Here is a 14,594-nt window from a genome sequence, read left to right on the forward strand (position 1 = left end):
CTTTTTCTAGGTCCTGGCCTTCCACCATCTTGATGCCGTCATTCCTGTGCATGCGCCGGAGTGCACGGAGCTGTGCATGTGTACCTGCGTGTGTGTTCTATAGAAGACTGAGAAGGCAGGTAGGTTTATTTTATTGTAGACACTACATGTCTGTTCTCTAATAAAGAACATGCCTGCTCACAGTTTTTTTCTTTTTAGACTATTTCTGCTTTTTTTTTTAAAAATGAATAGTTACAAAGTTTTGCCTATACATATAGTTTTACAATACAGACATAACATTTCCTCTAAGTATCAAAATGACTGTGTTGGTAAGTACAAAATGTATAAAGCTTTATTTATTTCCAGACCCACAGGACAGCAGCATGCTCTATTGTTTTGTGATAGCGCCACCTAGTGGCACAATGTTGAAAGTGTCATTAGGAAACCATGCTGCCAAGCCGAAGCACTTCTTTCCCAGGCAGGGAATACCGGCTAGGGTTATTGTGTCAGCGATGACGTCGGTCAGAGTAGAATCGTTCACTGGAAACGTTATAAGGCTGCGGTGGAAAGGTAGGATTGTAGCAAGTCATCGGGTGTGACGGGTTTCCGGCCTAGCTGAGCGGCCTTAGCGTCCCGTTGCCATGGTTGCCGGATTTGTGTTGTTGCTGTCTTGTTTGTCTCCTGGTGGAAGTCTCTATACACTGGAGAAGGTAGGAGGGTCTGCATGGCTCCATGTGATGGGGGATTACTGTGTGTGTGACTATACATTTCATAATGGGATCTGATCAAAGCTCACACTAGAGGTACACCAGGGGTTCCTCTTCTAATCAGTTCCACTGATAACTGGACCACTGATCGAATGTTATTTTTGGGGTACAACGATATAGGGGGAGGGCGATACCTTTGCTGATAGCAGCTGCGTGATTATCTGTGGGCTCAATGTGAAACTGCTGACCAGGTACAAGCATGCAGAAAGTGAAGTCAGAAGGATTGAGCTCAGAAGGGGCGTAGATAAGGGGGGGTCAATGATTGGCTGTTAGACCCCTTTCACACTCCGCTTTTCAGGCGCTTTCACGCTAAAAAAAGCACATGAAAACCTATTTCCATTAAAATCAATTAATGCTTTCACACTGGGGCAGTGCACTAGCAGGGCGGTGAAAAAACGCCCCTCTCCATTAAGGATGAGCTCCGGCGTGTTCGCGCAGCCCACGCGCAGAGCCCGCCAGGAAGTCGGCACTGCGCTGCGCTAATCACAGGCAGTGAGACATTGTCCCGATGCGTGGCTGCAGAGATCGGGGGAAATGTCTCACTGCCTGTGATTAGCGCAACGCAGTGCCGACTTCCTGGCGGGCTCTGCACGTGGGCTGTGCGAACACTCTCCATTGAAATTAATGGAAAACTGTTCAAAAGCGCTCAGTGTTTTACTGGCAGTTTAAAAGCGCCTCAGTGTGAAAGGGGCCCGCACTGCGATTACTTGATTGGGGGATCATCCCACCAGATCCCAGTTATAAACTGTGACCAGGTACAAGCATGCAGAAAATGAAGTCAGAAGGATGGAGCTCAGAAGGGTCGTAGATAAAGGGGGGGGAGGGTGTCAGTGATAGGCTGTTACCGCAATTTCATGATTGGCAGATCATCCCATGAGATCCCAATCATAAACTGTGACCAGGAGCTGTCAGTCACAGTGCTGGGATAGCCAAGTGATCACACCCCAGCACAGAACAGCAATGCCAGCTGATTGCATATACAGTATGTACACAGTGTAAAAGCTCATCAACACATACACTGCCCACTTTAGTAGGTACACCTTGCTAGTATTGGGTTGGACCCTCTTTTACCTTCAGAACTGCCCTAATTCTCCGTGGCATAGATTCAACAAGTTGTTGGAAACATTCCTCAGAGATTTTGGTCCATATTGACATGATAGCGTCACACGCTTGCTGCAGATTTGTCGGCTGAATGTCCATGATGTGAATCTCCCATTCCACCACATCCCAAAGGTGCTCTATTGGATTGAGATCTGGTGACTGTGGAGTCCATTGGAGTACAGTGACCTCATTGTCATATTCAAGAAACTAGTGGTGAGTTGATTAGTTACATCAAGGGTGTCCAAACTTTTTTAAAAGAGGGCCAGATTTAATAAAGTGAGCATGCGTGAGGGCCAACCATTTTGCCTGACATTCTTTGAACCATTAAATTTCAGTCTGTGTTCGTTCGAGAACTAAGACACTGCCCAACAAGAATTCTCTTACCCTTGTGGCTTTGTGTGAGTAAAGAGATGAGCTCGGGCATGTTATGTGGATATACCATATTCACTTTAAGAGGGAAGTTTCAGGAAAAAAACCTTAACATTTTAAATAAAGAACTGTGAAGTAAAATAAGGGGCAGTGCCCATCTGCAGACCCCCCAATTGCCAGGAATGCAGCACCAGCCATTGCCAGGAATGCACCCGTCTTTGCCAGAATTTCACTCGCCATTGCCAGGAATGCACCCACCATTACCATCTGTGCAGCCTTGGAGGGGACATGGAAGTGGCAGGACGAGCGCCAAAGATAACCTACAGGAGAATCTCCTGTTTACACAGCAGCCTCTTTAAGAGAAAGTCCCTCCTCCTTTGATGGACAGAACAGTCGTCCAATGGCGGAGACCGGACTTCCTATGACAGAGGCTCCCGTGTAAACAGGAAATACTCCTCCTGTATGCACGGCACTCGTACCGCCTCCAATCCCCGAGGCAGCCAGACTGAGCCTATATATCTTTTGTGGCCCCAGCGCTGGGAGATCGTCGGGGGCCACAAAAGATATATATGTTTAGATAACCAGGCGGGCCGTTCAAAACCGGACCGCGGGCCGTGATTGGCCCACAGGCTGGACTTTGGACATGCCAGAGTTACTTAGTTGGTAAGGCTGTAAAAAGACACCAGTCCATCCAGTTCAACTTGTTGTGTGTGAGTGTGTTTATGTTAATAGTACATAGTATATGCCTGTATGTTGTGATCCATAAGGTGGAGTTCCACCCGTTTTTTAGTTTATTAAAAGTCAGCAGGTACAAGAAGCATAGCTGCTGACTTTTAAAAAACCGACACTTCCCTGCACCACGGTCCAGCGATGTGGCCGCCTGGAGGCTAGCTCCTCTCCCCCTCCTCTCCGCGGTGCTGTCGCACTGCGCTTTCCTATTGGCCAGCCAATCTTCTGGGACCTGAGTTGTGTCCCAGAAGATTGCTGGCAGGGAGGGGACGCCTAGAGCGAGAGGAGGAATAGCCTAGGTGGCTGAAGATAGGAAGTGGGACAGGGAGTCCCACGAAAAAAAAGGGTACACACTCCCTCTCCCCCCCCCCCAAAAAAAAATGACATGCCAGATGTGGCATGTCAGGGGGCGAGGAGCGCTTAAAGCGGAAGTTCCACTTTTGGGTGGAACTCCGCTTTAAGGTTCCCATCTAATAGTTTTTGAAACTATCGATGCTCCCTGCTGATATCACTGCTTGTTGAAGAGAATTTCACATCTTTACCGCTCTACGCAGTTTAAAGGGGGTTTTCACCTTAATGCATTCTATGCCTTCTGTAGTGCAGCAGCCCCCCCAACGCCCCCCATTTACTTACCTGAACCGTATCATACGAGCAAAGGGGATGAGCACAGCATATCCAGCCGCTGTCTCGGATCCTCCTTGGATAAATTGATAGCAGCAGTAGCCATTGGCTCCCATTGCTGTCAATCAAATCCAGTGACACGGGGTGGGGGGGTCCCGATCCTCCTCTTCTAGGGTTCTCCCGCAGAGAGGATGCGTATCTCCTCTTCTAGGGTTCCCCCGCACCAGTGCCCCCAGGAAGAGCGAATCTCCGAGGGGGCACTCGAGAAGAGGAGTAGGCAGGAGTGCCGTGGGGTAACCCTAGAAGAGGAGGATCGGGACCACTCTGTGCAAAACCCTTGCAGAGTGGAGGTAAGTATAACATATTTAAAAGATAAAAACGAACCTTTACAACCCCTTTAACCACTAAAGGACCGGAAGGATTTGCCCCTTAATGATCAGGCAATTTTTGCGAAATCGCTCTGTGTTGACTCGCTTTAACTGACAATTGTGCGGTTGTGCAACGTTGTACTCAAACACAAATTTTTGTCCTTTTTTTTACCACAAATAGAGCTTTCTTTTGGTGCCATTTGATCACTTCTGCGGTTTTTATTTTTTGCGCTATAAAACAAAAAAACAGTGACAATTTTGAAAAAAAACAAAAACAAAAAAACAATTTTATTTTCTTTTTGCTATAATAAATATAAAAAAAGTAAAATAAAAACAAAAAAACTAATTTCTCAGTTTGGGCCAATATGTATTCTTCTACATATTTTTGATAAAAAAAATAATCACAATAAACGTATATTGATTGGTTTGTGCAAAAGTTATTGCATCTACAAAATAGGGGATAGATTTATGGAATGGCATGTTTTTTTTTTTTTTGTGGGATTGTGACATTCCGGCGAACAGATTGGACACTTTTGATACTTTTTTGGGACCGGTAACATTTATACAGCAATTGGGGCTAAAAAATAGCCACTGATTATTGTATAAATGTCACTGGCAGGGAAGGGGTTAACACTAGGGGGTGATCGAGGGGTTGTGTTCCCTAGGGAGGTGTGTCTAACTGTGGGGGCAGTGTACTGACGAGGAGGAGAGTGAATGGCCCTGTGTCTTTTTAAACTTCTTTTCACTAAAAAGTTTTTTCCCTATGATTAGGTCACCAGTACGGTATTTGTACATCGCTATCATATCCTCTCTCAAGCGTCTCTTCTTCGGAGAGAATAAGTTCAATGCTTGTAGTCTTTCCCCATAGCGGAGATCCTCCAGTCCCTTTATTAGCTTTGTTGACTCTCTCTCCAGTTCCACAACATCCTTCTTGAGGACTGGTGCTATAACTGGACAGGATACTCCAGGTGCGGGCGGACCAGAGTTTTGTAGTTATCTTCACCATGTCTAGATGTCTAAATGCACTGAGTTACTGCCAAGTGGTTGGCTAATTCGCAATTTATGTTACCAAGCAATTGAATAGGTGTACTTATTAAAGGGAATGTGTATGTGTACAGCCAGTGCTAAGGGGTACTTATAGTCTCCTTTGGAATTCTGTACAAAAGTTGACAACACAGGAGCACAACTGGGAGTCATAGACAGATTGTTGTTATCTTATAACAGGAAGTGCCTGCAGACTTAAAAAAAAATGTAAAATTATTTTTAAATAATGCATTAAAGTGAAAAACCTCAAGACTTTACAACTCCTTAAAATTGATGGGTTTTAGTTTTGCTTTAACAAGGTATGTGCATGTACTGCCTATGCCGACAGTACTATGATGTGATACAATTAAAAGTTATACATTGTGTAACAGCACATTTTTACCTTTTGTACCACCACCCCTCCCTTTAGAATGTAAGCTCTATGAACAGGGCCCTCCTGTCCCTTCTGTATTGAACTGTACTGTAATTGTGCTGTCCCCCCCTCTACATTGTAAAGCACTGTGTAAACTGTTGGTGCTATATAAATCATGTATAATAATAATGTATGCATGTATTACAGGTGCCAATGACATGCCTCTTACAAAACATCCTAGAGACACAGAACCTCCTTGGAGGGAATGGGACAGAAAAGCACAGAAATCTGGCTTGAGGCATAGCGTGTACTGTGTAAATGGGAATCAGTACACAGGAGAATGGCTGAACAACTTAAAACATGGTAAGCTATTTAAAAATACAAGGTTTGATTGACTTAGAAACTCCAAAATAACAAGCATACTATTTACTCAATACCACAAATCAGGGTAAAGATGTTGTATGTGAACCTGTGGCCAGGCCATGAACCTCAAAGTATTTACATATTCCTTAGGCCCCTTTCAGACTGGGGCAGGAGTGTTGCCAACGGTAAAACTGCGCTATTTTTAGCGTCGCTTTACCGTCATTTTAGTGGCGTATTCGGCCGCTAGCAGGGTGGTTTTACCCCCTACTAGCGACTGAGAAAGGGTTAAAACCTCCGCAAAGCACTGCTGCAGCAGCGGTTAGCTGGCAGTATAGCCACGATGCCAAATTGATTTCAATGGGGAGGAACGGTGAAGGACTGGTATGTACACGGCTCCGTCACCGCTCCAAAGATGCTAGCAGGGCTTTTTACCGTCATGCCAGTGCACTGCTCCAGTGTGCTCCGGGCGGAGCTTGTGACGTCATTGTGCATCAGAAAGTACACAACCACCCATGAGGGAAGCAGGGCCAAAGACTTGCTGATAAATCTTTGATCCCAGGGGCCTAATCCCTATTGTATAGAACCCATCACCTGCATGCACCAGGTCTAGTGCATTTATAAATCTGAGTTTTTGTATCTTTTAATAAATTGTAGTTTTACAGTACTACACAACGTCAGTTTCCTTTATACCCCTATGTTACCAATGCTTATGAGCGATAATGTTTAATAGGGAAGTTTTTTACCTTAAAGTGGTTGTAAAGGCTTATGTTTTTTTTTACCTACATACAGTCTATACATGAAGGTAAAAATCTCCTGTGTGCAGTCCCCCCCCCCCCCCCATACTCTCCATCCAGCGATGTGCATGAGAGCCTTGGCTGTCCCGGGACTCCCTCTCCTAATTGGCTGAGACCTCTACTTTCAATCACAGACAGTGAACCAATGAGGCGAGAGTGGGAGACAGGGCCAAGCTGTGGCTCTATGTGTTTTATGGACGCATAGAGCAGGGCTGGGGCACAAGCACGCACCAGTGCCCCCATAGCCAGCAGCTTGCTGTTGGGGGCACTGGTCAAGGGGGAGGAGCCAGGAGTGGCGGCAGGGGACCTAAAAAGGCAAGGCTCAGGGCTGCTCTGTGCAAAACCACTGCACAGAGCAAGTAAGTATTTTTTTTTTTAAAGCCTAACCTTTAATACCACTTTAAAGCGGAGGTCCACCCTAAAATGGACCTTCCGCTCATCGGATTCCTCCCCCCCTCCGGCGCCACAATTGGCACCTTTCAGGGGGGAGGGGGGTGCAGTTACCTGGATAATCCAGGTAACTGCACCCACTTCCGGGCTAGCTCTCTGCGGAAAGGGGCGTACATTACGCCCCTTTCTGCAAGTGCCCGCCCCCTTCCGCAAGTGCCCCGCTGCCTGCTGGGAAACACACAGATCCCAGAGGCAGCGGGGACCGTCCTCATTGCGCAGCGCGGCTCGCGCATGCGCAGTAGGGAACCGGGAAATGAAGCCGAAAGGCTCCATTTCCTGATTCCCATACCCAAGATGGCGACGGCAGCACTCGAGTGTCGATCTAGAGATCGGCTTCGGGTGCCGACATCGCGGGCGCGCTGGACAGGTAAGTGTCACTATTTTAAAAGTCAGCAGCTGCAGTATTTGTAGCTGCTGACTTAAAAAAAAAAAAAAAAACGCGGAGTCCCGGCGGACTCCCGCTTTAATGCAGGAAATGCACTAATATGAAAAAAAAAAATCTCCTATCTTTAGAACCACTTTAAGGGCTTTCTGGCCCACTTTTATTAGAAGGAACATCAACAAAAAATAGTTTCTCACTTCACTATTCCCATGCAGAGGCTTCAGCTACACAAAGTTGTGTTAGCAAATCAGGCAACATAAAATGCTAAGCCACCTGGTTATGGCTTCAGCAGCACAGTCGCTCTTGTCAGGTTCAGATCCAGTTCCCTGGCCCTCTTGGCTCACTCAGCCTTTTGGTACAAAACTTTGCTGCACAGGCCCACTCCTAACTTCTAGATAGGGTTCTCCTAGCACCCCAGGCTCTCTCACTCTTCCAGGAACTTACGGACATCTCCAGCCCCCTGGACTTGCTAGCTACCTCAACTTTCTCATTCTCCACAGTCTCTCACAGCTGTTTCAGCTCCCGCAGTCCTGTGGCACGGAATTCCCCAGCAGGGTTGAAGTCTCTTGAAAAGTTCATGTCTCCTGGCTGGCGCACACTCCCATTTCCAGTGGGGTTGATTTACTAAAACTGGAGAGTGCAAAATCTGGTTCAGCTCTGCATGGTAGCCAATCAGCTTCTGACTTCAGTTTGTTCAGTTAACCTTCGACAAAAAAAAATGAAAGCTGACTGGTTTCTATGCAGAGCTGCACTAGATTTAGCATTCTCCAGTTTTAGTAAATCAATCCCAGTAAGGCTGCATTTGCACAAATGCAACACTGTAAATCCCAGTGCCAGGAATCTACTGATTCTTACTGCTGAGCAACAGGGCAATGACAGGCTGCTAGTGGCCACAGCTATTTAAGGCTGTTCACCCAGTCGTCTATTACCTGTGGTGATCATGGCAGGATGCGATTTGCGTGCTAACTACATAAATGTCAAATCTCTCAATTTCTGCACAATTGTGGGCACTCTAGCATTCACAAACACTATTTACAGCTTTTCACATTTCAGTTCTGTGGTCTTTCTGTGGTCTTTTTACCTAATTGTGTGTCTGAAATGAAAACTGCCTTCTTAGTCATGACATTCAAAAACCTCAGCGTTCTAATTTTTAGTTTCTTGTAATATTTCAGGTAAATATATTTTACCTGTTTCTTGTAATATTTCAGGTAAAGGTACTTACGTATGCAAAAGTGAAAAATCCATATTTGAAGGTGACTGGAAATATGGAAAGAGAAGTGGTTTCGGAACATACAGTGTCCAGGACCCAATCACGGGTGAATATGTAAAGGTTTATTCAGGATGCTGGAAGAACAACAAACAACATGTACGTTGTAGGTTTTTATAGATGAAATGATGATAGGTAGGCCATTATTACTGTTGTGATGATGATATTATTATTATTATTATTATTAAAGTGATTGTAACATCTAGTTAAAAAAACAAAAACAAACATGTTATACTTACCTCCTCTGTGCAGTTGGTTTTGCACAAAGCAGCCTGGATCCTCCTCTTCTCGGGTCCCTCTTTGGTGTTCCTAGTCCCTCTCTCCTATCGAATGCCTCCTCAGTCAGCAGCTTCCTATGGGGGCACCCAAGCTGAGTCAAAGCTCCGTGTGTCCATTCAGACATGGAGCCCCGACCCGACCTGGCCCCACCTCCTTTCTCCCCTGATTGGCTAACTGACTTTGACTGACAGCTGTGGGAGCCAATGGAGCCACTGCTTGTCTCAGCCAATCAGGAGGAGAGTCCCGGATGGCTAAGACACTTGTGGATATCGCTGGAGAGAGATGGGGCTCAGATAAGCAATTAGGGGGTATTGGGAAGGCTGCTACACACAGAAGGTTTTTTTTTTTTTTAATCTTAATGCATTAAAGCATTAAACCCCCCAAAAAAAACACAGATTCTGTTCCTTTAAAGCATGTTACACAGCACAATGCTTGTGCTGTGTAATTTTGCACCCTGTAACACCTATAATACCTGGCTGATCCTGCCTGGCTGTTCCCTTCCCTCTGGAAACCGACCACGATAATCATGGCTGCTGAGCCCCTTACATCATGGATAGTTTGTGTGCCTCTGTCATCCACAGCCTACTCTTCTGTGTCTGTGTCTCCTCTGTCCTCCTCCCCTCTCTGCATGTCAGCGCCCGCACCCCTCATCCCCCCCAGCTCCTACTGCTCTGATATTTCGTTAAAAAAATCCCATCTACGGTCTAATACACCAATAAATGTCACTGTGCCTGTATAAAAATATGCTTATATGTATCTATAACAGCGTGGCTTCCTGGTGCTTAGCTGACACGGCTCTTACTCTCTCCTCTCTCCTCCCTGGCTGACGTCAGTGGGAACGCTTGGCACCACCCAAGGGCGAGTTCAGAGGGTGGTGATAAATGGGGAGTACTCGGAATGGTCAGAGGTGGGTAGTGGTGACCCCCAGGGTTCTGTGCTGGGACCAATTCTATTAAATTTTTTCATAAACAAGCTGGAGGATGGGGTTAACAGTTCAATCTCTGTATTTGCAGATGATACTAAGCTAAGCAGGGCAATAACTTCTCCGCAGGATGAGGAAACCTTACAAGACCATCTGAACAAATTAATCGGGTAGGCAACTACATGGCAAATGAGGTTTAATGTAGAAAAATTTAAAATAATGCATTTGGGTGGCAAAAATATGAATGCAATCTATACACTGGGGGAGAACCTCTGGGGGAATCTAGGATGGAAAAGGACCTGGGGGTTCTAGTAGATGATAGCAGCAGCTTGGCATTACTGAGCCTAACAAAGCAAACAGAATATTGGCATTAAAAAGGGGATCTACTCCAGGGATAAAATGATAATTCTCCCGCTCTACAAGACTCTGGTCCGGCCGCACCTAGAGTATGCTGTCCAATTCTGGGCACCAGTCCTCGGGAAGGATGTACTGGAAATGGAGCGAGTTCAAAGAAGGGCAATAAAGCTAATAAAGGGTCTGGAGGATATTAGTTATGAGGAAAGGTTGCAAGCTCTGAACTTATTCTCTCTGGAGAAGAGATGCATGAGAGGGGATATGATTTTAATATACAAATACCATACTGGTGACCCTACAATAGGGATACAACTTTTTCATGGAAGGGAGATTAATAAGACACTTGGCCACTCATTAAAATTAGAAGAAAAGAGGTTTAACCATAAACTACGTAGAGGGTTCTTTACCTAACACAGGCACAAAGACATTTATTGTTATATTACAGTGCAGATGTAATGTTTTTATATAAGTGGGTTAACCACTTACGGATCGCCCGCTGCAGTTTTATGTTGACTGTTTGAAGGAGGATATCGTTGTTATGGAAACAGCTAGCTGCCATAACACAGGTATCCTCTTCTTCAGCGGGTGGCCCGCTACAAGATAAAAGTGGTCTTTGTGATGGATTCGCTGCGAGATCACTTTTGTCGGCAGCAGGAGAGGGTGCCCTCTGCCACTTACCGGAGCTGTCGACAGCGGTGGAGGCGATCACGTCCTGTCTCCTGTTAGGTATGAAGACAGATGAGGGGAAGATGGCCCCCACCCATCTCCATAACAATGCAGGACAGAAGCGACGTCAAATGTCACTTCCGCCCACAGCTCTTAAAGGGCCATTTTTTTAAAATTACAAATTATTTTTATTTTTGCATTTTAGTGTAAATCTGAGATCTGAGATCTCCTCTGTAACTCAGAACATGCAACCTGTAGAATTTTTTTAAACGTCGCCTATGGAGATTTTTAAAGGTAAAAGTTTGTCGCCATTCCACGAGCGGGTGCAATTTTGAAGCATGACATGTTGGGTATCAATTTACTCGGCAGAACATTATCTTTCAAAATATAAAAAAAAATTGGCTAACTTTACTGTTGTCGCATTTTTAATTCAAAACATTTATTTTTCCCCAAAAAAGTGCGCTTGTAAGACCACTGTGCAAATATGGTGTATCAGAAAGTATTGCAACGACTGCCATTTTATTCTCTAGGGTGTTAGAAAAAAAAAAAAAATATATATATATATATATATATATATATATATATATATATATATATATATATATATATATATATATATATATATATATATATATATATATATATATATATATAATATGTTTGGGGGTTCTAAATAATTTTCTAGCATAACATTTTTTAACTTGCTGCTCACAAAATATCCCCTCCCTCTGTAACTGTACTTGTAAAATGCTGGTTACAGTATTGACTGGAATATATGGTCTGTTTCACAGGGGTTTCAGCTTGTGTAAGAGTAAGGATGAGCTCTGGCGTGTTTGCACACCCCACGTGCAGAGCCCACAAGGAAGTCGGTGCATCGCTGCACTAATCACAGGCAGTGTGACATTTCCTGATCTCTGCAGCCGCGCATCGGGACATTGTCTCACTGCCTGTGATTAGCGCTGTGCAGTGCCAACTTCCTGGCGGGCTCCGCACATGGGGTGTGCAAACACAACAGAGCTCATCCTTATGTATGAGCAGTGTGAACAGCAAGCTTTAGAAAGCATTTGCAGAGCTTTCAGCCAACTTTGTTGAAGTTTTTAAAGCACCATTTAGCTCCAGTTTGTGAATGTGAAACACAGATCCTAATGGGAGTGTTGATTGCCACTTTAAACAAGCTGCTAGCAGGCTTCAGCAGGCTTTCAATAAGTAAGTTTCAAGTAGTGCTTAAAATAGAGTAATGCCGTGTACACACGGTCAGACTTTCCGTCAGAAAAAGTCAGACGTAATCATTTCATCGGATATTCTGATCGTGTGTGGGCTTCAGAGGAGTTTTTTTTTTTTTTTTTTGAAAATTCTGACGGACATAGAAACGTTCCCATTTGACAACGTCAGGTATGACGAAACGCGTCTGGGAAGGCACGCAGTGACGCCACCACGTTGTTGGAGAGGAGGACGGGCTCCTGTTTGCCGGCCGGCTTTTTATGTACTGTTTCTACACGCTGTGTTTTATCTATCCACATGTAAGTGTGCTACTTTTTTTCTTTCAATAAATTGTCCAAACGATATTATGCCATGTTAGTTCCTTTCTTTTTTGGGAATTACTGAGCTCCCTATTGGGACCACGGAGTATATTATTATCTGGAAAGTACTATTAGGAGATGGAGAGCTGACCCACTAAAAAGGAGGATATCTTTTGATGGGACCCATCGAATATATACAAACGCCCTAATTTGTTCATTTTCTGGTAAGCGCATTCAATATACGGTGACGGGCACTTTATGCGCTTTTGGATCGTGTTGAATCACTGTGGTGTCACAAACGCTTATCTGGACTCACATATGAACTTTTTATGATTGGATTTTTGTTTGTGATATTTTTTTCTTTATGTATTGCTGTGTTTTTTATGCACTTAAGGTGTTTATTTGATTGTTATAATCATTTAATAATAATTACTTACATATTTTGACACAAATTTTTTTTGTTATTTAATTAGGTATAGGGTTGGCGCAGTTTTCTATTTCTGTATATCTGTTGGGTGTTATATCACATTTATTGCTGCTGCCTGTTTTACACATAGTTTATTTGTTCTCACGTTTTTCCCTAGCGCGGTATATTTTTTTCCATAGAAATAGAACATGTTTTAAATCTTTCCGACAGACAAAAACTACGCAAGGGCAGCTACTAGCTATTGAACTTCCTTTTTCTAGTTCCGTTGTATGTGTCGTACGTCACTGCGTTCTAAACGATCGGACTTTGGTGTGATCGTGTGTAGGCAAGTCCATTTCAGCGGAACTCCGTCGAAACTCCGTCGGAAAAACCGCCAAAGTTTATTCTGACAGAAAAAACGTTTGTGTGTACGCGGCATAAGGAATAGCAAAAGGTGAGGACCTGTATGTGCCCATTATAGCAGGAAGAAATGAGTGAAAGATGGGGAATTAATTGCCATCACATCACATTACCTTCCCTTCCCTCCTGAAACTTCAGAATTGGCTGCCCAAAGAGGGATACATCACTGCTGATGAGTCAAACAATTGAAGTTGTAAACTGCAGTTTAATCTATGGAGTGTAGGGATGAGCTTCGTGTTCGAGTCGAACGCGTGTTCGAGTCGAACGCATGTTCGACTCGAACATCGGTCGTTCGTGCGTTCGCCGAATTCCGAACGTTTGGGCCGTTCGCGGCAAAATTCGTGTGGCCCACAATGCACTGCGATGGCGCAATGCATTGCTGTCTCACGATTGGCCAAGCATGCACTGTGACCCCGCATGCTTGGCCAATCGCAGCGCCAGCAGCGAGGAGAGCCATGGTTGGCCACAGGCATCCTGCCTGTGGCCAATCATAGCTCAGGCTGTGTAGTGCACGCCCCACACTATATAAGGCCGCCATTAAGGCGGCCTCGTGTAGTGTGTTGGCGTCTGAAGCAGTGGGTGTTCTGTGTACCTTCAACACAGTTACACACCAATCGTTTTTGGCTGATTTACTATCTTGCTCTTGTGTAGTGGTTACTGTCTGTGCCCTGACCGCAGTATACACCACTATATTCACCTCACCTATATAGCTAGTGATCTAGCTTTAATAATAGAGCTTGCAGTCAGTAGTGTTAGTGCGTGCTGTCTGCGTGCTCTGTACCCAGTACATACCACTATATACACCTACATAGCTGTTCTCTATTTGAGCCCGATTGTCATCTGCAGGAGTTATTGGAAGTTGTGTGTGCTTCCAGCACAGCACAGTATACATCTGTATATACCCCTTTAACTCTGCTGTTTTCTGGTTATTGTCTGCGTGCCCTGACCGCAGTATACACCGTGATATTCACCTCACCTATATAGCTAGTGGTCCATCTTTAACAATAGAGCTTGCAGTCAGTAGTGTCACTCAGGAGATAGTGCGTGCTGTGTGCGTGCTCTGTACCCAGTACATACCGCTATAATCCACCTACATAGCTGTTCTCTATTTGGGCCCGATTGTCATCTGCAGGAGTTATTGGAAGTTGTGTGTGCTTCCAGCACAGCACAGTATACATCTGTATATACCCCTTTAACTCTGCTGTTTTCTGGTTATTGTCTGCGCGCCCTGACCGCAGTATACACCGTGATATTCACCTCACCTATATAGCTAGTGGTCCATCTTTAACAATAGAGCTTGCAGTCAGTAGTGTCACTCAGGAGATAGTGCGTGCTGTGTGTGTGCTCTGTACCCAGTACATACCGCTATAATCCACCTACATAGCTGTTCTCTATTTGGGCCCGATTGTCATCTGCAGGAGTTATTGGAAGTTGTGTATGC

The 14,594-nt window shown here is 44.8% G+C and overlaps 1 protein-coding gene across 3 annotated transcripts in view; it reads left to right on the forward strand.

Moving 5' to 3' along the window:
• Positions 1 to 409: 409 nt before the first annotated feature.
• The window catches only part of MORN3 (MORN repeat containing 3), a 57,591-nt gene continuing 43,406 nt past the window's right edge, over positions 410 to 14,594 (forward strand). The window contains exons 1-3 of one of the 3 annotated variants that reach the window (XM_077461971.1): positions 410 to 549; positions 5,538 to 5,693; positions 8,528 to 8,685. In XM_077461971.1, the coding sequence (XP_077318097.1) occupies positions 492 to 549; positions 5,538 to 5,693; positions 8,528 to 8,685 (372 nt within the window). In that variant the 5' untranslated portion in view covers positions 410 to 491. Of the gene's footprint in view, positions 690 to 2,775; positions 2,880 to 5,537; positions 5,694 to 8,527; positions 8,686 to 14,594 lie in introns of those variants that run through there. The other 2 variants (XM_077461972.1, XM_077461973.1) reach the window with 2 other exon arrangements.

This window comes from Lithobates pipiens, unplaced genomic scaffold, assembly GCF_037356315.1.
Source record: "Lithobates pipiens isolate NorthernLeopardFrog02 unplaced genomic scaffold, aLitPip1_a1.2 Scaffold_3, whole genome shotgun sequence".
Lineage (NCBI taxonomy): Eukaryota > Metazoa > Chordata > Amphibia > Anura > Ranidae > Lithobates > Lithobates pipiens.